Source organism: Rhinolophus sinicus, linkage group LG06 (genome assembly GCF_036562045.2).
Source record: "Rhinolophus sinicus isolate RSC01 linkage group LG06, ASM3656204v1, whole genome shotgun sequence".
Classification (NCBI taxonomy): Eukaryota; Metazoa; Chordata; class Mammalia; order Chiroptera; family Rhinolophidae; genus Rhinolophus; species Rhinolophus sinicus.
The window spans coordinates 27,518,109-27,543,915 of record NC_133756.1 but is presented as its reverse complement, the minus strand read 5'-3'; the positions used below and the strand labels follow the sequence as shown (position 1 = coordinate 27,543,915).

At 41.9% G+C, this 25,807-nt stretch overlaps 1 protein-coding gene across 16 annotated transcripts in view; it reads right to left on the bottom strand.

Annotated features, from left to right (window-relative positions):
• FGGY (FGGY carbohydrate kinase domain containing) overlaps nucleotides 1-25,807 on the bottom strand; it is a 378,919-nt gene that overhangs the window by 349,302 nt on the left and 3,810 nt on the right. For 9 of the 16 annotated variants that reach the window (XM_074334784.1, XM_074334788.1, XM_074334791.1 and 6 more), the window contains one exon: nucleotides 8,362-8,576. The exons of 2 other annotated variants lie outside the window; for them this stretch is intronic. In XM_074334784.1, the coding sequence (XP_074190885.1) occupies nucleotides 8,362-8,562 (201 nt within the window). In that variant the 5' untranslated portion in view covers nucleotides 8,563-8,576. Of the gene's footprint in view, nucleotides 1-8,361; nucleotides 8,577-10,511; nucleotides 10,660-14,178; nucleotides 14,302-25,807 lie in introns of those variants that run through there. 5 more of the 16 variants (XM_074334783.1, XM_074334787.1, XM_074334780.1 and 2 more) reach the window with 4 other exon arrangements.

Here is a 25,807-nt window from a genome sequence, read left to right as displayed (position 1 = left end):
TGCCTGAGTTTGGAACCTGGCTCTGCCACTTACTAGTCATAGGACTTTGAGAAGCCAGAAAACTTGTTTCCTTGGTTGCCCAAACCTATTACTTATACCTACATCTCCTAATTACGTTATGAGAATTTGGCAAAATAAGGTGTGATTGGCCCAATATCTGGCATTCGTTACACAGAAAATAGTAGCCATTATTAGAGTGAATTAGCTGCCTCCAAATCTGCTTTGAACTTGTGAGGCATCAATCAATGAATCAATAAATCATCCCTAACTTCAACCTGCCAGGCAGCCCTATGGGCCTCTGTAGCACAGAGTGCAGGCCTGACCTGGGCAAGCCCGTCTTACACAGGCCTGCAGTTAACCCAAGGAGGGACTGGCTGAGAAAATGTAGAAGACTCAGTTAACTCGATACCACAAGGTAGCTTTGGAGTAGCAATGAACATGGGATATGGTGTCAAAAGAGCCACCTCCTGGTTCTAACGCCACCTGTTGTGAGTCAGGTAATCCCTGCACTAATCTCCTCACCTTTCTGAGCCTCAGTTTCCTGAGAGCCAAATATATCTCCCAGGTGAGGATCAAAGTCAATTGGCTTGAAAGTGCTTTGGAATCAGTAAACCTTTATAGGAAATGTAAGGGAGGGAAGACCCACTCAATGCCTTATTAACTGTGTTTATGGAATCTTCTTTTTTATTATTAAAGTTTATTGGGGTGACAACTGTGAGCAAAGTTACATAGATTTCAGGTGTACAATTGGTATAATACATCATCTATATATCACATTGTGTGTTCCACCTAGAGTCATGCAATCTTTTTTACGTACAAAACATAGCATGCTCTCTGTGTCGTGTAAGCACATATAAAAATGATAGGCAAAAGACTACTGATCAAAAAGACTGGATAGATTCAAATATTCCTAAGAATTATGGAGGGAGTAACCTTCTAGTAGGAGCAAAGAAAATACTCTTTTCAGTCTATTTTATGGATTCTCCCTGAAGACCTACAAAGTTCCATATTCTAGTCAAGGGTTCAGTGTCTCTCTAAAATAGAAACCTATCACAAGAAACTGGAAGAATAACTGACACACATTTGAACCTGAGTTGTTTGGTAGCCACTATTATTTCCCCAGCCTTCTATGGAAATGTCTTACGAGCGTGCTTATCCATGAGTAGGACCACCCCACGCCACAAGCCCACCCCCATCGACACCAGCCCAGAACAATGGCTGTCAGGGTCACACTACCCAGAAGGCCCCTGGGACTTGATCTGCTGACCTGAGGATTCTTTTTTATACTCTCATTAATGGAAGAAGAAAGCAGGCTAGTAAACTCACCCCAACTACTTGGCATCAAGGGAATTTCCTGGGCTAGAAAGAAAGCACATTGCTCTTCTAAAGAATTTCCAGAGAAGGAGATTTCTGCAACTTCATTTGGTAACCTGGTCCATGTCTAGCAACTGTCAACTCGTAGCTATGGGGCAGCAAACAAATATTTGGGGAAGGGATTGTGCATCGCTTTGTTCTGACTGTGGGAACCGGTTCAATCCTGCATGTGTTTTAAATCAGCAGGCTCTGCCATATTGGGTGGGGAGACAGCGTTTTCTTAGAAAAACCTCCAAACTAAGAACTGAAAGGTCAGAGGCATACCTGGTATTATCTTTAGCTCTATTTGGAGCTAGGGTCAAAGCCTGGGGCCTCGCAGACAGAATCCAGCTTGCAAGAGAGTTCTGTGTGGCTGGTCCTGTATTCTTTTAAATCTTGATCTGAATGCCTCTGTCAGCTTTGGGGGCTGCATGGGGTTATGCAATCGCTGGTTCCCTCAGGCCCTTGACTCCCTGTTGCCTACACAATTCAATTATTCACTCATTCAATCAGTCAGCAAATAAAATCAAGCCCCTTCTAGGATCAGGCAGTACACTCTTCTGGGTATTTGGGAAACAAGGGAGAGCAAAACATTTTTTTAAAAATTCCTTGCTCTTCTGGAGATTACAATTTAGTAGGCATAGACAACAGCTCATAAGCCAAATAAATGAAGTGTATGTACACCATAATAGAAAGTGATAAGTTGGAATACTGGAGGAGGAGGTAGCTGATGCGAAGGCGAAATCTGAGGAAACACTTAAAGCACCTGAGGAGCTGACCTTGTGGAAATCTGGGGAAAATGTCCCAGGGAGGAGAATAGCCAGTGCAATGGCCGTGAGGTAGGAAGAGCAATGAGGCTAACACAGTTTATGTAGAGTGTATGTTACCTGGAAGGACCCTGGAGGCACTCAATTTTACCAAATCTCCACCAGTGACTGGGAAAATGAATAAAGCCAATCCCGAACCATTACCTACACAGCATCCTAGCTTAGGTGCGGTGTCGTCCCTTGAAGATAAGATGGGGAAATGTAGGCGAAACATATATGTCAGTGACACCAACATTATTTCAAGAACCGAAACTCTGAAACTGCCTCTACCACATTCCTCTCCACTGTCACCAAGAGCTGTTAGATTTTTTTTCCAAAGTCTCTCAATCTTGTCCCTCCTATTTATTCCTCTGCCGACATTCCAATCCAGCCTTTCATTATTAAAACAGATATTATTAAGCACCATTATTAAGCACCGATATGTGCCAGCATCAAGGCCACAGCTCAACAAGACAGGCATGGCCTTAGGCCTCCCAGAGCTTCGAGTTCAGAGGAATCTCAGCCTCCAGAACTTCAGGGGAAGAACGATACAACCTCCCAACCGGCATCCCTGAATTTAGTTTCTGTTCCCTCCACGCCATCGTGAATCTGTTGGTGGTCACTCTGAAACTCAGGGTGATTCTAGAAAAGCTCCCTATTGGCCTCAGAAGTGACGCTCCAGGTGTGCCCGACCATCAATTCCATCTTCTTCCTCCTACTGGAAACCATCCGCTGCAGCCAGGACTGGCTCCTTACCCTTCCCATCTCAGCCCTGTGCCCATGCTGTTCTCCAGTTCTGAATGTCCTCGCCTAAGTGTTCTTCAAGAGTCACTTTGAGCCCTACATCCTTCCTCAAACTTTCTCCACTGATGGGTTGTAGGGAGATCCCAATTTCTTTAATCATTCAGTCTTTTTACACTTCCTAAATCCATAAGCTTTTAGGACCTGGGTGAGCAAACTATAGTTCATGCCTCCCTGGAACACAAAATCTAGTAGGGAAGGTACATATTAATCCAAAAAAAATGAACACTTTTATTGTTTATTCTATTTCATTTATTTTGTTATTCTATTTGATTTTATAACTATTTTATTATTTGATATTAATCAAAAAATGAATAATTCATAAACCATGTGAAGTTCTATAAAGTACAAGATAATGTGAGAACACTGAGAAGTAAAACAGGGTTCCATGTGGAGGGGATATTGGGCAAGAAAAGGCTTCTTCCTTGAAGAACTGACTTTTAAACTAAGATCCAGTGTAGCACTAGCCGATGCAAATTTCTGCAGTGACAGAAATGTTCTACCTCTGTGACCTCTAACACAATAGCCACCAGCCACGTGTGGCTACTGAGCACTAGAAATGTGGCTAGTGCGACTGAGAAACCAAATTTTAAATTGTATTTCATTTTAATTAATTTAAATAGCCACACGGGGCTAGTGACGACTGTGTTGGATAGAGTGGATCTAAGGATGAACAGGAGTTAAATCTGTTGGCAGAGGACGGGAAGAGTATGCAGGAGAAAGAAAAACAAATGTGTGTAAAAGTCCCGAGACTAGAGGGAGCATTACTACATGTTTGACGCCACCACAGGAGAGGTGGCTGGAATGCGGAGCTGACAAAGGCATCCTGAGATGAGCCAGGAACGCAGGAGGCAACCAAACCATGAAGGGCCTGAAGACCATGACAAGGATTTTGAGATCTAGCCAAATAATAGTGTGATGCTATTGAAGAGTTGTACAGAAAAGAGTGACATGATCAAGTTAGCATTAATAAACAATTCCAGCTCCAAGAAGAATGGATTGGACAGGGAAAGGGCATGCATGAGGAAATCCGTTAGGTTCTTACACTAATCTAGACAAAAGATGACGGTATGTGGCACTGGAAATGGAGAGATGCAGAGATTTGATCTATCTGATTTCAGGCTTATCACCTGCTTCCTGGGTGACGTAGGGAAAGTCACGTAAGCCTCTGGGTCTCAGCTTTTCTTTTCAAAGGTAAAATGGGAATAACAACCCCTTCCCTACCCACCTTGCATGACAATCAAATGGATATGAAAGTGGGTTGGGGAGATGAATGAAAAAAGTAAAAGGAATTAAGAAGTACAAATTGCCAGTTATAGAAACAGTCACAGGGATATAAGTACAGCATATGGAATATAGTCAATAATATTGTAATAACTATGTGTTGTATCAGTGACTTATCAGGTTGATCACTTTGTAAAGGTATATAAATGTCTAATCATTATGTTGTACACATGAAGCTAACATAACATTGTATGTCAACTGTAATTAAAAATAAATTTTAAGCAAGTAAATGGTTTAACAGTTTTTAAAAAAATGGATATATGCGTGTTTTGTAAACCGTACAGGTTCTATGAATTTAAGAGGGTAGCATTATTTCCCAATCACACATGAGCTACACCTCTCCTACTCTCTCTCTCTCTCTCTCTCTCTCTCTCTCTCTCTCTCTCTCTCTTCAACCATTACTCATGGAGCGAGTACAACTTAAAGCAAAACTATTTTATTGACTTCATAGGTGTTGTTTTCTTCCACGCAACTGAACTATTTCATCCTAAGGGGTAGAGAACTCATTGTATACCTCCCCTATACACACTCCATTACTCAGCAAAAAGCACAGCATATAGTAGGTGCTCAATAAATGACACTCTACAAATGCTTGCTAGCTTAGTAATACCCCTAGCTTATCTTCTTCCTAATGGAAGCTGGTACTAAGCATACACTTGCAATCTTATCACCTTCTTGGGGGTGATTAAGATTTGTGGCTCCAAAAAACGACATAAGCCTTTAAAATCAGAAATGCTGTATAACTTTAGGACTTGTGTGTTTCCACAGAACTTTTTTCATGTTGGAGTACTGACCCAATATAAACATGCCAAGTTTAGGGGTAGTGGGGAACAGAACAAAGAGGATTTGGAGCCATCTCACTAAGGGTCTAGTCCTGTCTCTAATACGTGTTAGCTTCAGAGCCTCAGTATCCTCATGCGTCAAATAGGAAGAATGGCAGACTCTCTCGCAGTTATCGTGACACTTGAACAAGATGAGGAATACCAGAACGTTTTTTCATTTGTCTGTTTCTAGCTCTAAGTAACATTAATTCAACCACCATTTATTGAGCACCAAATCTGTGCCAGGCAATGTATTAGATGCTGGAGACACACGGATGATTCTCTCCAAGACCTCAGCTCATGGTTTAAAAGGAACCAAACTAAGTCACCAATTAAAATGCAATCTGATGAGGGCCAGGTAATGATATATGTGAGGATGGTGGGCTCTGGGGCAGCAGAGAGGGGCTTGTCACCAGCCTCTCTTTCCTCTGAGGTTGGCAAGGGTGGGCAGGGATTGTCAACGGCCATCAGGGAAGAATCCCAGGAGGAAGTAATACTTAAACGTACCTTATAAGATACCCAGAAGCTGAACAGGTTAAAAGGTAAGAGAAGAACATTTCAGATCATGAAAACAAGAGACATTTCATTCATTCATTAACTCGGTGAACATGAATTGGGTGTAGTACAGGAGAGGAACTCTAGGAAAATACAGATAAACGAGATGTGAGGCTTGCTCAGGGGCACACCTTTTCCATACGAGCAGACAGCCAGGTAAGGCCCTTGTAATTCAGTGTAATGAGGACGACAACCAGGGCAAGCTGAGGATTCCCCATACAGCGTCAAATGCAAAAAACTCCAGGTAGCTTAACATGATTTCCAAGCAGGGGGCACGTGGAGTGAGATGAGGCTGGAGAGAGGGCCAAAAGGCAGAGCCTGGGGGCCAGGGGGAGCAACAGCCTTGCTCGTATTAGTCATGTGCCCCTGGGCTGGTTACGTAACCTCCTCAAAGCTTGTACCTTCTATGATAGCTCCAAAACAGAGAGGACAATGAAAACGATACCACGAGGTTGTTGTGTGGATAAAATGAAGTGATGGGTATAAAGTGCTCACCATAGTTCCTGGAATGTTATTAGTGCCCAGGAAATGCCGGCTGCCATTCTCATCACCATCATCATATTATTGCTGCTGCTGCTGCTGCTGCTGCTGCTGTTATCAACTTAACTAAGGGCAGAACCATCTCCACTAATGTGAACAACTCAAGGAAAAGGAAGTACAATTGTTCTCAAGCTCTTAACTTCCTGAAGTCCTTAGGAAAGAAAAGAAGGGTCGGGATGTACTTTATGTCGTCCTTTGCCCAAGCCCAGTGCTCCTCAAAATCTTACATAGAAAGCACCCTACCCAGAAAGGGAGTAAGTGAATATTCCCATACGGTACCTCTCTAATTGACTTTGACTTTTAAATATTTTTTAACTTAGAGACTCATTCTCCTCATTTCTGTTATCATCATCATTATCGTCATCACCACCAGTAGGAAATGCAGGGCTTACTCATTTCCAGGCACTGTTATGACGTTTTATACACATGAACTCACATCATCCTCACAACAACCCTATGGAGATAGGGACAATTATCATTCCCATTTTACAGATTAGGAAACTCCCAAGAAAACTTAAGTAACTTGTCCAAGATGACAAGCCAATGAATGTTGGAATTGGCATGTTAATCCAAGCAGTCTAGCTCTAGAACCACTATTCAATTGTTGTTACCTCTCCAATATAAAAATGCCTCCCTCTTTAAACTCCACACGAGCAATGAGCTGTGAGTGGATGCGTCACGCTTACCCTCTGGCTTCAGGCCCATAGACACATAGCCAAACTCCCTGGGAGGGGAACAGCCTAAGACCCAATAGCTTTATCCAGGTTTGTGTAGTGACACAGCCTCACTAAGGACAAATGCCCACAGCAGTCATGTGGCTGAGGGACTCAAGCAGATGACAAGTTGGCTGCCACTGGGAGATGATTAAAAATCTACCATTAAACCAAGCTGTACTTAGAGCAGACCTCTTTTAAAGTAGCTTTTCATCAGGGGATTATATTTTCTTCTTGACAATTTCCTTAATGGCCAGAAAGGCTATATGTTAGGAGAACAAAGGAGACCCAAGGGCAATGAGTAGAAGATTCTCAGCAAGATGGGGCTGAGGGGGGGAGCAAGAGGGAAAATTAAACAGGCAGGAGAGAAGATGTGCCCCCTCTTTTATTCCTGTCTGATGCTCCAGTGCCGCCCACCCCCACCTCCTCTCTCTGCCTTCTTCTCCGGGTCACTAACAGCAGCCGAGCTCATTAAAGTTTAAGCAGACTGATCAATACGGACAGAATGGTGAATTGTCCATCTGCAAATTACCAAGCCCTTCATGAATATTTAAGGAACTACACTGGGAGAAAGAGAAGACAGAACCCAGTACTCCATTTTTCCTTCTGGAAAAAAGGAGAAAAGCATCTCTGTCGTTTCTGATCCCCAGGATATAAAAGCAAACAGTCAAGTGGAAGTGAAAAGGAACAAGCCTTGGGCAGCCTCACTTCCTTGTCACAGCCGGCAAGCGGACTCCCATCCAATGGCACTCAAGATGAACATGTGCCTGGCACAATTCAGAGACGCTCCAGTCTGGCCGAACTTCCTGGCCTTCTCAAAACACACCATGTTCTCCTGCCACGGTGCCTTTGCACCTGCTGTTCCCTCTGAACAAAACGAGGTTCCCCCTCACTTGTCTACTTGGAAGGCACGACAGTCTTGGGACTAAGGACGCAGCACTGGAATCAGACTGCATAGGTTCTAGCTCTGTCTCTGCTACTTACTAACTCAGGTAACCAACCTGTTACCTCACCAACCTGTGTCGCTGTTTCCTCCTCAATAAAATAGGGGTAGTGACACTACCACCTTCCTAGGGTGGGGGTGAGAATTCAGTCACACGGCATGTGCTGCCATGTTCTACCCCACGCTAGAAACACATGAAGGCACAGACGTTCACTGTGATTACCAGCAGCGACTTCTTCCACCTTCGCTCACACCTGACGGAATCCTGTCTGCTGTTCCACATCCTCCGTCCTGCCTCCAGAAGCCCTTCTGAGTTATCCCCTTCCTCAGCTCCAGCCATAGTCGCTTGGCTCCCGCCACCCAGCACATTAGATTTTGGCTGTCTGCTGGTCTCTGTCAGTGCTACACGATGAGCTCCGGGAAGACAAGGCCTGTGTCTAATGTCACCCTGGTGCTGTCCCTGGCACCAGGCAGACACAAGACACCTACTCAGCAGGCGGGGACAGGGAAGCATATGCAAGGAGGGAGTGCCAGTGGGGCCGTACCTTTGTCACAACACAGCACGCGGCCCAGATGTCCTCGGAGGACTGCTCATGGTGGTTGAACTCAGGCTCCCACTTGTGAATTGGCTGGTCTGCAAAAGCCAAAAGGACGCCCCTCTGGTCAACCAGCGCCGCACGGACACTGCCTGTTCCGACGTCCACACCCACATAGCAGCACCCTGGTTCCTGATCTCCACCGGGCATTGTGTTCCCTCCACCTGCAGTGATCAAGGGTAAGAGCCACGTGAAGACCAGGTGGGTCTGCAGTCTGGCACAGGACATCTTGAAAGCGGAAATATAACTGGTCACCTTCTATTATTTATTCATCCAACAAAAAGGTTGAGTGCTAACAGTGTGCTAATAGGTACTGAGCTAGGTGTTGGGTGAACAAGGCAGGTATGGCCTCAGACATGGAATTTCCATTCTTGGAAAGGAGTCAGACGTTAAGCATTTATAGACTGTATGATTATTTAAGGAAAGCCCTGATAACGGGTAAAAAGTGCTATGTGGGTAAATAAAGGATTGTAGGAGAACTGAGATTCTAGAAGTAATCAATGTGCGTTTATTCTCACTGAATTTGTCAAAACAAGGACAGTGGCCATGGTACTGAAAAGGAACCTCATCTACCCAACCATTTATTCAACTAATCATCTACTGACCACTTAGTATGTGCAAAGCACTGTGAAAAGTCCCCTCTACTCCTCTCTATGACTCTACAAGGTGAGTACATTTAACTCTCTCTGTTTACCGGTGCCAGTAACATGGGTGAGACTCCAAGAGACACGTAACTTTTCTCTTAACATTAGGTCTACCCGCGTAAGAAGAGTCAATGTACTATGACGATGCACATTATGCTGGTGGGGAAATCGATCTCTGAGAAGTGAAGGGATTTAGCCAGCATCCCTCCCCAGCAGCTGGGACCCAGAGTCCCACATCGGTGAGCTCCCAAGTCTCATGCTCTTTCCTGTCTTTCTTGACAGCTGGCAGGACAGGTTTGGAGAAAAGACAAATATACAGCAGCCGTGTCATAAAGTGACTGGGAATTGGAAAGGAGCCTCGAGGAAGCTGGGATCAGGAATTTGTTAGAGAATCTGTTTTCCTTACAGACCCCTTGTGAGTTTCAAGGAAATCTGACCAGAGAACACTCAGGAATTCCTTGGTCTTCATTGCCGCTCCAAGTCCCTTTGGTCAGATCAGTCCACAGGACACAGAAATCTCAGAGGCTTTCATTTTGCAGACTGGCCTTTCAGAGAATGAGAACAAACCCCCAAGGCAGCCATGCTGGTGACCACGCTACAGCTCCCCAGGTGATCTCAGGTGTTAGCATCCAGAGTCTAATTTCAACCGCAACAACATTCAGTGTCCTTCCACTTCAAAAAGGTAATGGTTCCTGAGCAAAGTCACCCTGGGGGATTCTAAAACAAAGTCAGACAGCAGATGTCCGGTTACCGCTTCCGGGATATTTATCCCAGTCAAAAGCAGCTTCATCAGAAGTGACGGCCTCCGACTTCATCACAATGATGTCCCAACTGTGTCTGCTCCCTTTGGCTTGCTGGCTCAGGGCAGGTGGAGAGGAAAATGGGGCAGCTGTAGTAAGTACGTCTGCTCCCTTCACCTGAGCCTCACAGAAGAACTCCCAGGCTCCAGCCTACTGCTTGCTCATCTTCTCTCCCTCGCTTACAACCCTCTGGGAGCTCCAGCGGACCAGCGGCACTCGTTTGCACACCATGCGTCCCTACATTCATTCCACAGAAATACTTTTCATCCAACCCTTTACTCAAAGGAAATTTAAATAAAACAGATCAAAGTAGAGCTGCTCTATCTGAAGCAAAGATCGCCTTCGTATGATCTCCCGCCTTGCCCCCAGCAGAACCTCTGGGTTCAGGAAGGCTGAAAGCCATTGGATTAGGGCTGTGATACAACCTGCGGCCCTCAGCGTAGCATCGCAGGCCTCTGGGAGCTTCCCTCTGCCTGCTTTCCAGCCGTGTCTAATGCCGTCCTGCCCATCCTCACACCCCACGCGAGACATCCCAAAACTGCGCTCAGGTTGTCAGGCACATCTCCCTGCTGCAGGACTCACTGCCCCATCACTTCAGACTTGCTCTCCCTTCCTAATCCTTCCTCTCCTGCCTGCCTGCTGCTCATGGGCTTACACTTTAAGTTCCAGACCATCACCTCTCCAGGGAATACTTCCTTGCCTTTCTCGGTCCCTTGGTGCCACGAGCGTATCGTGTCACTTTCTTTGAAAATTTACCACTCAGAATTGTGACTTTTTGTTTTCTGTGTTTGTCTCTTTTACTGACCTGAATCTGAAAAGAAAAAAAAAAAAAGTAACTTATTGATTTCTGGATCTCCTGCTCCTATCAGTGTCTGGTTCATAATTGGTTTTCAATAGTGTTTTCTGAATGAACTACTGTATCAGTGAATCAATAGAAAACAAGGATGAATAGGTCTACGCTTTAATAGTTTGAATTCCTAAGTTTGTATTATACTTATATGCACTAGTGTTATGCCTTGATTCTAATTTCTGTATGCTTCATTCATCCAACTAATGAATATTTGGATGCTTATAACCACATTTCATTAATTCCAAGACACTCGTTTTTTTCACATTTAGCTTCTCCAAAATCAGAGTGAATCTGACAACCAATGGCTTGCTACAATTAATTATAGCATGCTCTTTCTTTCTTAGTGGTATAAGAAACAACGATGCATGTTCCATGACATACAAGTACAATTTTGAAGAAATGCAGACTGGCAGGTACCCAGCACCCTGCTAAGAGCTCAGAATACAGTGATGGACAAAACAGGCCTGTGCATTAGCTCAGTTTCCTCAGTTTCTTTATCTGCAAATAGGAGGAAGACCGACCAAGCTACCATGTTTCCCCGAAAATAAGATCTAGCCAGACAATCAGCTCTAATGCGTCTTCTGGAGCAAAAATTAATATAAGACCTGGTCTTATATTATATTACATTATATTAAACCTGGTATTATATTATATTATATTATACCCAGTCTTATATGATAGTATATATTATATGATATAAGGTATGATATGATATAAGACCCGGTCTTGTATTATAGTAAAATATAAAATATAATATTAAAGTAAGACCGGGTCTTATTTTCAGGGAAACACAGTATGTGCTCCACCTCCCCTCTACCGACCACACACACATCTTCTTACTTTACTTGGGATCCCCTCTTAGCTTCCCAGTGTCTCCACTGTGAAGGGCCCCATGGGTGCCACTCCTTAACGTTGAGCTTAGCATCTTGCTGCCCTTGGCTAGAACATTCCAAGACGATGCTAAACACTTAGTGAGGAAACAAGGAAATAAATAGAAAATGAAGAACCATATAACTTTCCGCATTACACAGACCTAGACAGCCATCATCCAGGCTTCTCTCCACTCTCGCCAGCCCCAGTGATGAGTGAGATGGCCCCGGGGGATGGCCCAGCTGCTCGTGCCTGGTTCCTCACTTTTGACTCTCCGTCTTCCTCTGCAGGGAGTACACCCTCTTAATACCCACCACCCAGACATCCTAATTCATTTCCAGTAAAATCCAAAGAGGCAGATTCCCAGTCTGCAGCTGACCCAGGGCTTACCCCAGTTCTGGTTTTTGGATCCATCTCTCTGCTACACAGGAAAGGGCCCACACTTCAGGGGAGCCCCGACCTCACATAAAGCGGAGCTTCCCCTTTAGACAGCTAACTCCACTGCTGCCCGGGTCACAGCCAGATCGCCAGTGCCAGCTCAGTGCCTGGCACATAGCAGGAACTTGGCAAAGCTCCGTGACTTTGTGGATACCTGTAACACCTATGATGAGGGAAATAACCAAAGGTACCACGTTTACTGTAGCTCTGATGTTCTGCTAAGCAACTTGCTTACATTACCTCCTTTAATTCTGACACGGACTCCAGAAGATAATTACTATTATCATCCCCATTTTACCGAGGAGGAAAATGAGTCCTAGACAGGGAAAGGAACTTACCCTAGGCTGTTACACAAGCTGTAAGTAACAGAGGGAAGAACGATCCCATTCCCTCGGGCTCCAAAGCCACGAACAAACCGCTCTCAGGATGCTACTCTGCCTAATACTCCTCTGTAGTAAATGCCTGCTGGCTACATGCCCCTGCCTACTCTGCCTAAGACTGGCTAACTCAGAACCAGGCTGCCACATTCAGACACGGACCCTTCCCCAACGCCGGACCGCCTCTCTCTGGCAAACCACCCATTTCTAAACCATATCACCGAGGTAGCAGTCAGGAAGGGAGTCAAGGAACAAGGATGTCATACCCTCCAGCATCGTTCATACACACTTCCCAGTTCATGTTTTTCTAAGAAACGGATCCTAATTAAATATTTCAGGTTCACATTTCCCATTATTACAGTTTTCAGTGATCTCTTTTGATTGTTGTCACACCTGGACCCTGAAAGCAGGGAAGCAGAGAAGTTCAAAGCCTCAGGCAGCCTCCCTGAAACTCGACCCTGTGAGTTACAAAAACTCCACCAGAGGGTTTTCTGCAGCTTGGAGCCCTTGTCTTCCTGCTTTGTGCCCTTTGCTCCCAGGTCACAAGTACTATCTTCTGTGTTCTGGACTCCAAACCGTATTCCAGTTCCTCTTGGCCTCAAAAAACTAAAAGTAATTGCAACATAGAAAACACTATTCCCTTTTCTCATTTGTTTAAAAAAACAAAAAAAAACAAAACAAAACAAAACACACAAATGATTCGGGTCCTCCTGTGTGTCTGGCACTTTCATGCATGTGTTAACTTCTTCCCACGTAAGCCTAATCAAGTTGGTAAACCTACCCCCATTTTATACCTCAGTGGGATGGGAAAATTTGCCCCAAGTCACACAAACAGTAAACGGCAGTACCCAGGTTGGAACCCCAGCTTCTTATGGCAATTTTAGGGCTCTTTCCACAATACAACGTATAAGTGAAAACCAAATCCTTTGATAATTTCTTCAGTATCAACAACAAATGCAGCAACAACTAGTGTTTATTAAGCTCTGCTCTGCAAATCACCCACATGATTTTATGATTTCATTTAATCCTTGTAACAACCCTAAGAGTAAACAGTATGAGCCCATTTTCCAGTAAAGGAGACAGGTTCTCGGCAATCAAGCTGTTTAAGGCCACAGAGCACAGAAGCAGAGGAGCTGGGATTTGTGGCTCCAAAGAGCAATTTACGGATGGTGACAGAACTTTGGTTCCACCTCATTCTTTTTAGGCAAGGACAAATACTCTAAAAACAACTGATAGAGATACGGGAAGGGTGATCAGGCAGAGAGAAATAAGGACATGAACTCGAGAGGCCGAAAGAAAAATACTGGAGAGAAATTCAAGCTGCGCCTCATACACGTCCTGAGACATCCCTGACTTCTCAGTCCACACGATGGGCACAAACAGCCTCCTGTCCAAATCCCCAGCATGGACGAGACCGAATTTTAGCCCCTATTCATCATCAAAAGACGGCTCCGATGATAAATATTTATACAGTTCATTAAATAAGAGCCTGTATAAATATTATTAGAAATGTGCCACAGGAAACCACAGACTTCACGGCTGATTCTTCAACAAACGTGTAAGCTGTTCAAATGCATCGTGAAAAAGGGGACCTGGGCACGGAAGGCTGTTCTTTGCAAGGCTATTTCAGCAATTCTAAGAAGGGGTCAACGCTGCAAACACTGTGTGGAAAACTGATCATTGAGGGGGTGTTCTCTTATTTTTTTCCTCCTTCTTCTCCCTTAAATAACCTACTATCAGTAACAGTGTTTCCTAAGACTACAACCCTCCAGAGGTGACGAGCTTACCTTCAGTCCTATTTCTTAGAAGAGCCACTAGTCCAAGACCGATTTGGTGACAGTGTCAGCAGACACAGTGTCCCAGGAATCTGGGAGGGAACTCAGTATCCTTTCACCTTTGATCTTTGGACTTTGCTGGGAGCTCATGCACATGAGTTCTACACGATTTAGTTAGTTAGTTAGTTATATTGCAATCAGGGTGTTGGGAAGTTTGGGAAGAAAAAGGTAAGCAATGAGTACGCTTGTCCACTTCAGTCATCTTAACTGAATGAAGACTTGAAACACGTCTCACAGGCTCGAAGATGGTGAGAAAGTTCGGGATGGAAGGAAAAAGCTCATTGGCAAGTCACTGGCTCTCTTTTTGGCTTTATCAACAATACACATGGGAGAAAAAGTACAGCTTGCTGACAGGTACTTTTGCCCTTAAAGTGAAAGGATGTCTCCTATGGCTCCCCTCTCCTAGTACCCTTTGAAAGATTACTGAGATTATATAATTAAGTGCCAAGCACAGTGCCTGATGTATGGTACACACTCAGTAAAGGCAGCAATTATTAGGACTATCATTATATGCCAACCTTCCCTTCCAACACCAAGTACCGCTGGACACCTGCAATCTTTTACTATGTATCATCTATACTTAGGTGTTCTCACCATAGCTAACAGCTCAAATTCCAGTAAACAAAGCAAATATTAAGTACGTTCTCTGGGCCGAGATGCTATGAAGAGGAAGCTGAAAAATATATGATCACTGATTTTAAAGAGTTGATAATTTAATGTAAGAATTTGACTTTTGAAAATCAAAGGACGATGCCTCCAAGTTATTCCTGGTTTATGTATTCCAAGCTAAACCTAATAAACCTGGTAAAATTGCTCATGTCAGTAAAGTGGCTTCATGCTGCCACCAGAATCCTAGCCACACTCTTGAGGCCAAGCCCCCTGTTCCAACTCACTTTTCTCCCCAGAACACAGACACGCTAGTTGAGAAAAGAAGTACCCGTTTACTGTTTCCATCACGGTCCTAACCACTAAAGCAGAAACTCAGTATTTTTCAAGAAGTTGAGAATCTTCATACTCTCTCCACTGAGCCCATTTTTAAAGAGAAACACGAGGTGATTGGAGGAGGGGTAAGGTGTTAAGTCATACAGTAGAAAGGTTGGCAGTCCTTTCAAATTCAAAGCTGGATTCCAAAAGTCAGAAAAGACAGAATTCCCCAAATCCCCACACCTGCCTCACAATGTGGCAGCCACAAGGATTAAAATTCAGCCAGTGCTAGATGGTAGCCAAAAACCATCACCCTCCGAGAGCCACACAGGCAATGGCACAACAGCTGACACCAAGAAAATACAAAATCCAACCATGCTGAGGCCAAATGCAGAGTATAGGACCTAAAGAAATCATGGGTGGAATAGGTGACTCATCCAATGACATCCCCAAACTCCAACAACAAACATCGCCTGAGAGCAAATACCTTCTGGTAAACCCTTCTTAGTCTCTCTTCTTGTCTTCTCAACCCTTGTGGTCTAAAATAGAAAAAATGACTCCTTTCTTGTTATAATGCCTTCCAAGCCCTTTTTGATGCCCTACCGAGCTATTCTCTTTGCAGAAAAGGGAGAGGGAGACCCATTAAGGTAGGTGCTGTTCCTCCCACTTACAGGTGAGGGCACTGAAATCCTGAGAGGGTCACTATCAACTGATGGTCACAAAGCTCACAAAGGAAGGAGGCCATATTCACATTCAGGTCTGTTTAAGGCAGAGTAGGATTCTTGCTACTGTCCCTGAAATGACTTGGCTTTCCCCATTCACCAAGCTACCTTCACCCTGGACACACTCAGAATGCCCTTCCAAGTCTGTTGATTCTGTGAATTTTTCGCATGCAGTCAATCACCGGAAATGCCTTATCCATGCTCTGATTAATACGGAAAGAGTCCCTTCCATGCTACATGCTACAGTAAGAAGCGTTAGATAACTGGGAATGTTCTGCCCCCAGCTTCATTGTCCCTGCAGTTAGGCACAGTGTAGTGTAACGCAGTGATAGGGGTCTTAGTAGGTTGTAGGGGAGGGGACGATTATTAATGTATAAAATACTCAAATACCTTTCAAAATAAAAAGCCTCTAAGGACTGGAGAGTTCTAGAAGCAGTATCAGCAAGCCTCTCCTCTGTGCAAAGCACCACACCCCTCCCCTAGGACAATCTCCTTCCTTGACCAAGAGCCCCACTTCCACTGGCACATGGATAAAAGGGAGAAGGAAGATGGGGAGAGAGCCCACGATCCCCTGGTCTGAGTCAGCCTATCTCAAAAAACCCAATTTACACCCTGAGTTCTCTAAAAGCCGAAGTTTGAATCTGATGGTCTCACTCTCATGCCAGGATTCTGGAAGCAGAAAAATTACAAAAAAAAAGCACAAAGAGAGCAAGGGCTGGCATCCTGATTCTAAATGCAGAGTTATTATATTTTAACCCCAATGTGCCAATTACAAAGCCTAGCCCATAATGGGGAAAATTATAAGCAAACTTAGTCATTTATTATTACATGGACTCTTCCTGAAACATGAATTCCTGAACTCTTTTTGAATTCTGAATAATTTAACTATATATGTAGTCTCTCTCCCTCGCTTACTTTCTTCTCCAAGAAACTACTGTTAATTTGCTGGTACAATTAACTATGAAATGATTTTCTGCAGAACTAACCAGACCTTCAAAGCAATGTCGTTATCATTAATATATTGGCCAAAATCCACAGCTTTTCCCAGAAAGACACTCAAATTAAAAGAAAAGAAAAAAAAACAAAAAACCCACCAACCTTAATGACTGCTGTCAGGAAGGGTTCAAAGCAGTATTAGGTAGAACAACAAAATCCACTCCCAAAACAATCCTGCAAAACTCCTTCCTCAGAGACAATGCCCAGCCAGAAGCTGGCTGAAGTTTTTTGGCCTATTCTTGGGTTTATCTGTTTACAAAGCATGGCCAAGTTACGTTAAGGCCCAAAGTGAAAGGCCTAAAGAATGAGTTATTTGAAGATTAAACATTAGACTTGGGGAACTGACAGTCTGCCATTCTACAAACACATCTGGTCAAAAGACATCAAGAGCCATAGTACAAGCGTATCCACCAGTGCTGCTTCTGCCCAAAATAAAGCCCAAGCTCTCTAGTGGCCCACAAGGAACTCAAAGCCCTGCCTCTCTAACCCTACCTCCCTACCTGATCTCGACCCCTTATACCACAACCCTACAAAAACTATCAGCAAGCCCTCAAATAAAGGTTTGGCACCTTTGTTCATACTATTTCCTCTTCCAGTGTTGCAAAGAATACAAACTTGCAGTTCGCAGAAAAAGAAATGCACTGAATACATACGAACCTTTCCTCTCACAAACAATGTATGAAACACAAATCAAAACAATACTGAGACACAATTTTACACCTAACAAATTGGCAAAAATCAAAATTTCTGATAAGACCTACTTTCGGCAACAGTGTGGGGAAACAGGCAGTTTCAGACACTTTCGATGGGAAAGTAACTGGTTCAAACTTCTTTAAAACAATTTATCAGTATCTGTCCATTTTCAAAACCTACCCATTTACCTAACAGTTTAAATCCTAACAATTCAATCTTCTAAGAATTTATGGATTGGCTCACCTAAAAGATATATACAAAAATGACCATTACAATACTTCTCTATAAAGGCAAGAAGGGCACACTCACACAAACCCTGGAAACTAATGGCATGTTTATTAATAGGGGACTTGCTAAAACTGACTGATACATAAGCAATTTAAAATAATGAGAAGGAGCTAAAGGAAAATGATAACGATACAGCATTAGGCAAAAGAGCAAGTTTTTAGACTCTCTAGTATGACCATCTCTGTATTATTCCGCAATTCCTTTTGCACCCACCTAATTTTTTTTTTTTAAAGAATAGTGTATCAGTGGTTCTCAAAGTGCGGTCTCCAGAAGAACAGCACCAGCATCACCAGGGACGGTGTCAGAATGCAAATTCTCAGGCTCCAGCCCAGATCTATTGACTCAGTAACTCTGGGAGAGAAGCTCCGCAGCGTGTGCTGTAAAAACCCTCCAGGTGACACTGACAGACGCTCAAGGTTGAGAACCACAGCATCGTGTAAAAATTCCACAAGATCTCAGGAAGAAAACACCTGCTCCCTGCAGTGACACCTAAGAAAAACATAGTGGAAGCAGGGAGGGCAATTTTTAACTTACTTTCCTTCTCTCTGCTGCTCGAATTTTCACGAGAAGCAGCTAGTCCTGCAATACAAAAGCTCTTCCTTATACTGAGCTGAATCCTGCTTTGTATGTCTCCCACCCCCTCGCCCTCATTTTTATACCAAGGGATCATCCAAACCACCTACTCCTTTTTAGGTGAAGGATCCCTTCAAATGTTTGAAGATGACTCTGAGAACCTCGAACTGAGTCTTCTCTCCTACATTCTATACATTTTCAATTCCTATAACTGCTCCTCCATGCCATGGCTTTTTCTAAAATAAAAAGAGAAGAAGAGGGATAAGGGGCACTTGATACATTTAACAAGAATGATCTTCGGAAACCCCTAATTCCACATCGTCTGGAGATGAAGCCAACTCGGCTCACAGCACATGGTAAGCACACAGTAGGTCTTCTCTACCTTCCGAAGGCCCTCTGGATGCAACACCTGCTGGGACAAATCAGTGGCCCATCCAGCACAATATCCAATCTCTACATTAACATTTCAATAACGTGTTCAGGAGAAAGCGGAAAGGGAGCTGGGGTGTCTTCACAAACTGTCTTTGAGGGAGGCTTTGAGGTAGCCCTCCTCAAATACCCTACTCTTCCCTTAATAGCTCACTAGAACTTAGTGTTACCTGCTTTTTCTCAATACGCATCGTCACATGAATCCAAATGTTTCTTAACCTTACTTCTGTTCTGAGCCAACCCTCATCTTGCATCAATACATTTCTCACAAGCATTTACTCCGTGCCAGGCACGGTGCTCATGCTCAGTGGATGGCCTTGCTAGTCTTCCCCAATTTGGAGAGGTCCACCACTTACAGGTGGGGTGACTACGGTCTGTGCAGCTGTCAGCCTCAGAGTCAGTGCAAAGCAGAGGGACTTCAATCCTATGCTCTTTCCACTATGTCACATTCTAACCTTTAAACATCTTGACGACAGCCCCTTTCTTATGTCAAAGTTGGCCACATACTTCTATCATCCAAGAATTTGGTAAATTACACTGAGTTTAACCTGTCTACATCATTCTTGATTTTACAGACTTTGTCTTCTTCTCAACTTTCATCCTCCACATACAATCAGTTACTGAGTCCTTTCTTAATCTTTCTACCCCACGGCCAGTTTAACAGAATTCAAGCTACTTGGATCTCAGCCCTGTCTGCAACAGATTTCAGTGTAGCTCAACGCCAAATCCCGATGGCCAACAGACTGGTAATACATTTAGACTGCATGACTTCTACTTGATTTCCCCACTCTCCATAACCCCACCCCACACATAAAGCACTATATGTATGTACCTCCTGTATGAACTCTGCTTCATTTTGTCATCCGTGTTGATAAGAACTTCCTAAATAATTCAAGATGATGAAGAGGGCGTTATTGGAGCCTCCAGGGGAAAGCATGTCTAGTTTGGAAAGGAAATCTCATGATTTCTCCCTCTTGTATGGAAGCTACTTCTCCCCCAACATACATACTATTCCTTCTCTCCTGTCTCAGTGACTGGCCCCACCGAACACCCTGATACTGTAGCCAGAAATGCAGAGCTGAGCACTGACTCCTTGTGTAGCTTATGCTCAGTTTGTCCCCCGCCCCCATCACATATCCATTCTCAGTCCTTCTCTGCTGCTCTGTGTCCCGAGGACCAGAGTCCGGATCTCCAAGGCTGTCTAATCCGGTCTTCTAGTTGGGTTTGGCCAATCACCAGCATTAGCAGAATACGTGAAGGAGGAAGGGGTGAAGGTCGGGCTTCCTTGCTTAGGAGTGGCCTTGAACTAGCCGTACCTCTTAAACTAAGATAACAGATGCTCTCAAGGCAGCCTACTCACATGATTTCCCCTTTTAGGGTCTGATAACCACTTCTTCCTGCCCCATTAAGTATAGGGACATAACAAACCTATTGTTATTAGCCACAGGGGTTCAGGCCACCCTCATATTTGGAAATAGTTCCCATATTGAAAATTATCCTAATTTGAGGATGTATAACGTTTACTTCTGAAATACTTCACTGTGCCCTTTCGGTCATCAGGTGGCAAAAGAGATCTCCATTATTCCTGGTGCCTGGTTATCTCCAAATCCCTTCCTCACATCCTCAAGCAGTCCTTTCTTTACATTTTCTTCAAAACTTCCCGTTGAAGACTTCCATTTTTAGCCAAGATGGAGTAACAGGAACCATATTTACCCTCCCACCGGAAACAACTTAAAAAATGAGCAAAAAGTAGGAAACAAAGCAGTGATCCTAGAGAGATTTGGGGGTGGGGGGGAGGAGAGGTGGCATTCTGAAATCGTTAAAGCTTAGTGCCTGGGACCATGGCATGGGAAGGGGGCACTCGGGCCAAGCCCCGCAGTACCCCTGAGTTGAGGAGACAGAGTTAGGAATCTATGGAGAATAAGGAGGCTAAAACACTTGAGACCGAGTACAAGAGAGCAGAGAGATGTACAAAGGGAGAATTCCAGAAATCTGCAAAGGGTACTCTTCATGTATTCAGAAGAGTACCAATCACTGCGTGCATGTGAGGAAACTCTCTGAGACAGAAACACCCAAAATGATTAGTGTGAACAATCAGTGGACATCACACAGCGCAACCAATAGTGCCTAATCACAAGAACTAGAGTGGAAAACCTCAGAATTCCCAGGCACTGGGTGTAGTATGCAGAGGGTTTGACCTCGGTAGTGAAGAAGAATTAGCTCTGGTCCCACCTAACAAAGCTTAAACCAAGAATCAGAAGGATCAAAGTGTTGCCAAATAACTTATACGTGCCCCAGAACAAAGCTCAAATATATTTATAGAAACACAAAATATCTAGCATCAAACAAGGTAAAATATACAATGTCTGGTATTCAATCAAAAAATACCAGGCATGCAAAGGATCAAGAAAATACTACCCAAAATGAGAAAAAAACAATGGACACTTGGCCTGAAATTGACACATTTAAAAGAAGTAGTAGATATAGACATTAAAAACAGCTATCATAACTGGATTTCATATGTTCAAAAGCTAGAGGAAAGATTGAATTTAGACATAGAAGATACAAAAAAAAAAAGACTCAAGTTGAAATTCTAGAAATGAAAACTAGAATGTCTGAGATAAAAAAAAAAAATGACTATGGAATTAAGATAGTACAGGAGAAAAGACAAGTGACATTCAAGACACAGTAATAGAAACTATCCAAAATATAACAGAGAGAAAAAAATTCAGAAAAATAAATAAACAGAGCATCAGTGAGCTATGGAAAAACCTCAAGTGGCCTAATATATGTGAAATGGGAATCTCTGAAGGAGAAAACAAAAAAGGGGTCAGGAGAAATATTTGAAGACATAATGGGCACAACTTTCCCAGATGTGGTCCAAGAGTGTCAAGTGTCAATGAACCGCAAGCACAAAAAAGATAAAGAAAACGAAAGTAAACCAAGAAATATCATAATCAAATTGTTCAAAACCAATGATAAAGACAAAAATCTTCAAAGCAACGGGGGGTGGGGGAGCGAGGAATTATTCACAAAAGACCAAAAAAATGAAAATAATGCAAGCTCGGAGACTGCTAGCAAAGTACAATCTTTGAAGTACTGAAAGAAAAAACTTTATATCTAAAATTCTGTACCATGTGGAAAAAAATCTTTCAAAACTAAAGTTGGAATAAAGACTTTTCCAGACAAAAGATAAAACTGTCCATCAGGAGCAGAACTGCACTACAAGCAGCCGCCAGGAAAACGCTACCCCACGGAAACCTGGATCCATACGGTGTAATGAAGAATAAAGGGTAGCACTGTGAATAAAAAGAATTTTTTAAAATTATTTGAGTGCCTTGAAAAGATAATTGACTGCTTAAAACTAAAACAATAACCATGCATTGTGGCGTTTAAAACCCACAATATGTAGAAGTAAAATGTACAACATACAAACACAGCAGCATAAAGGCTAGGAGGGAAGAATTATAAATCTATTGTTGTCTGGGTCTTACGTTATATGTGAAGTGGTATAATTCCACTTGAAAGTAGACTCTGATAAATTAAAGATGTATACTATAACCACTAAAGTAACCAGTAAAACAATATCAAAAAAAGTTATACTTAACCAATAAAGGAGAAAAAAATGAAATTATAAAAAAAAAAATCCAAAACAAGGCAGAAAAAGGAAAAAAGAACAAAGAACAGATGGGACAAATAGGGGGGAAAAAAGCAAAACAGTATATTTAAACCAAACCATATGAACAATTACATTAAATCTAGTCTAAACACCCTAATGAAAAGGCAGTAATTGTCAGATATTGCTTTGTTATCCAATCTAACTACATACTGCATACAAAGAAACCACTCTAAATATAAGTGCACAAATAGGTTAAAAAGTAAAAGGAGGGGAAAAAAATATAGCATAAAACAGCAATCAAAAGAAAGCTGGAGTAGCTATATCATTATCACACTAAGTAGATTTTAGAGCACAAATATTACCAGGTAAAAAGACTAAGTAGATTTCAGAGCAAATAATATTATCAGAAATTATGAAATAATAAAGGGGATGACTCACCAAGACAACCTAACAATCCTAAATATTAATGCACGTAATAACAGAGCATCAGATACATAAAACAAAACCTGAAGGAACTTCAAAGAGAAATGCATATATCTACAATTATCATGAGATTTCAATACCCCCTCTCAATAATTGATACAATAACCAGAAGATCAGCAAGTTTATAATATACAGTAGTAGTCAATAAAGTTGACCTTATAGACATGTAAAAAGCACTCTACCTAACAAGAATACACCATCTTCTCAAGTACAAATGGAACATTTTCTGAAACAGACCACATTCTGAGACAACAGTCTCAAAAAGTCAAAAGGATTTAAGTTAAACAAAGTGAGTTCTGTGACCAAAATGAAATTATAAATCAATAATAGAAAGATATGTGGATAGTCCTTAAATATTTGGAAACTGAACAACACACATCTATATAACAAATGAGTCAAAAAAGAAATCTAAAGAATTACCCTGTTTTCCCGAAAGTAAGACCTAGCCAGACCAACAGCTCTAATGCGTCTTAAAAATAACATATGTTATTTTTTGCTCCAAAAGACGCATTAGAGCTGATGGTCTGGCTAGGTCTTATTTTCGGGGAAACACAGCAGGAAGTTTTTTTAAAAGGAAGTTTTTTTTTAAACAAATAAAAATAAAAACATAGCAAAAGTTGTGCGATGAAGCTGAAGCAGTACTTAGAAATGTATAATATCAAATATCTATATTAGGAAGGAAGTCTTAAATACATGCTCTCATCTTCTACCATAAGAAATTAGAGTAAAAGGAACCCAAAGTAAGAAGAAGAAAGGAAATAATAAATTTCACAGCACAAACCAATAAATTAAAAAAGAAAATACAGAAAACAAACGAACCAAAAGCTGGTTCTTTGAGAAGATCAATAAAACAGGTAATTTCTGGCCAGAATGATCAGGGAAATAAAGAGAAAAATCACAAATTACCAATATTTGGAATGAGGGAGATTAAAATCACAACAAATTCTATCATTCTACTAAAATGATAATAGGGGAATGTTATGAGCAACTTAGGCAATATGTATAAATATGCTGAAATAATACAAACTATCAAACCTAACTCAAGAAGAAACAGAATCTGAATAGTTCTATATTTTAAAACAATTGACTTCTCCCTCCCACTGCCCAGGAGAAAAGCTCCAGGCCCAGATGGCTTCACTGGTGAATTCTACCAAACATTTAAGGAAAAAATAGTATCAATTCTACACCAACTCTTCCAGAAAACTGAAGAGAAGGAAATGCTTCTCAATTCATTCTGAGACCAGCATTATCTTGATACCAAAACTTAAAAAGAATATTCATCATTAACATAGATGCAAAAATTCTTAAAATTTTACCAGAGACTCCAACAAAATATAAAAAGGATAATAGGTCCTGACCAAGTGGCATTTATCTCAGCAATACAAGGTCAGTTTAATATACAAAAAAAAAAAATCAATGAATATAATTCATCGTATTAACAGTTTAAAAGAAAGATGATCTCAATAGTTACAGAAAAACGAAACTGGCAAAATACAGCACCCATTCTCCATTTTAAAATGAATACACACACACACAAAAACCACTTCTCAGGAAAGCAGAAATAGAATGGAATTACCTAAACCTGTTACGGGGTTTCTATGAAAAACATACAACTAACATCAAACATCATAGAATGATGAAAAAAATGAATGCTCCTTCCTAAGATCAGGAACAAAGCAAGAGGTCTGCTTTCATCACTCCCATGCAACACTGAGTGGACGTTCTAGTCAGTGCACTATAGCAAGCAAAAGAAATAAAAGGCATCCTCACTGAAAGGAAGAAGTCAAACTGTCTTTATGTACAGATAACATGATCACCTACACAGAAAATCTGATGGTATTTACAAAGAAGCTATTAGAACTAGTAAGTAGTTTAGCAAGATTGCAGGACACATGACTAACATACAAGTAACAACAAACAACTGGAAGCTGAAATTTTAAAAAACTGTTACCATTTACAGTAACATAAAAATATGAAATAGCTACAAATAATCTGACAAAGATGTGCAATACCTCTCTACTAAAAGCTGCAAAACACTGCTGAGAGAAATTAAGGAAGACCTAAAGAAATCAAGAGATATACTGTGTCCACGAGTCAGGAAACTCAATATTTAAGATGTCAATTCTCCCCCAAATTAATGTATATTTGATGACGTTCCAATTAAAATCTAAGCAGGGTTTTATTTTGAAATTGATAAAATAATTGTAAAATTAATGTGGAAATGTAACACACTAGAATAACCAAAACAACTTTTTAAAAGAACCCAGTTGAAGGGCTTATATTGCCTTACCTTAATACTTTTATTACAAAATTACTGTCATCAAGACTATGTGGTATTGGCATTAAAATAGACAAAAAGGTCTATGGGACAATATAAAATATCCAGAAATAGGCCCACATATATACAGGTAAACTGACTTTAATTAAAGGTGCAAAGCAACTCAATGGAGAAAAAGACAGGCTTTTCAGCAAATAGTGCTGGAGCAATTGGTACCATACCAAAAAAAAAAAAAAGAACTTTGTTCCACATCTGGTGCTATAGATTAACTTAAATTAACTTAAAATGGATCATGGATTTCATGTAAAACCAAAAAACAATAAAGCTTCTCTTAAAAATAGAAAATATTTGAGACCTCAGGCTAGGCATGATTTCGTAAGTTACAATACCAAAACCATCATCCATAAAAGAATAAACTGATAAAATAGACATCATCAAAATTACACATTGATAAACTAGACTTCATCAAAATTAAGAATTCTGCTTTTCAGGGGTAGATGGGTGGCTCAGCTGGTTAGAGCCTGAGCTTTGGGCAACAGGGCTGCCCGTTCGATTCCCACATGGGCCAGCGAGCTG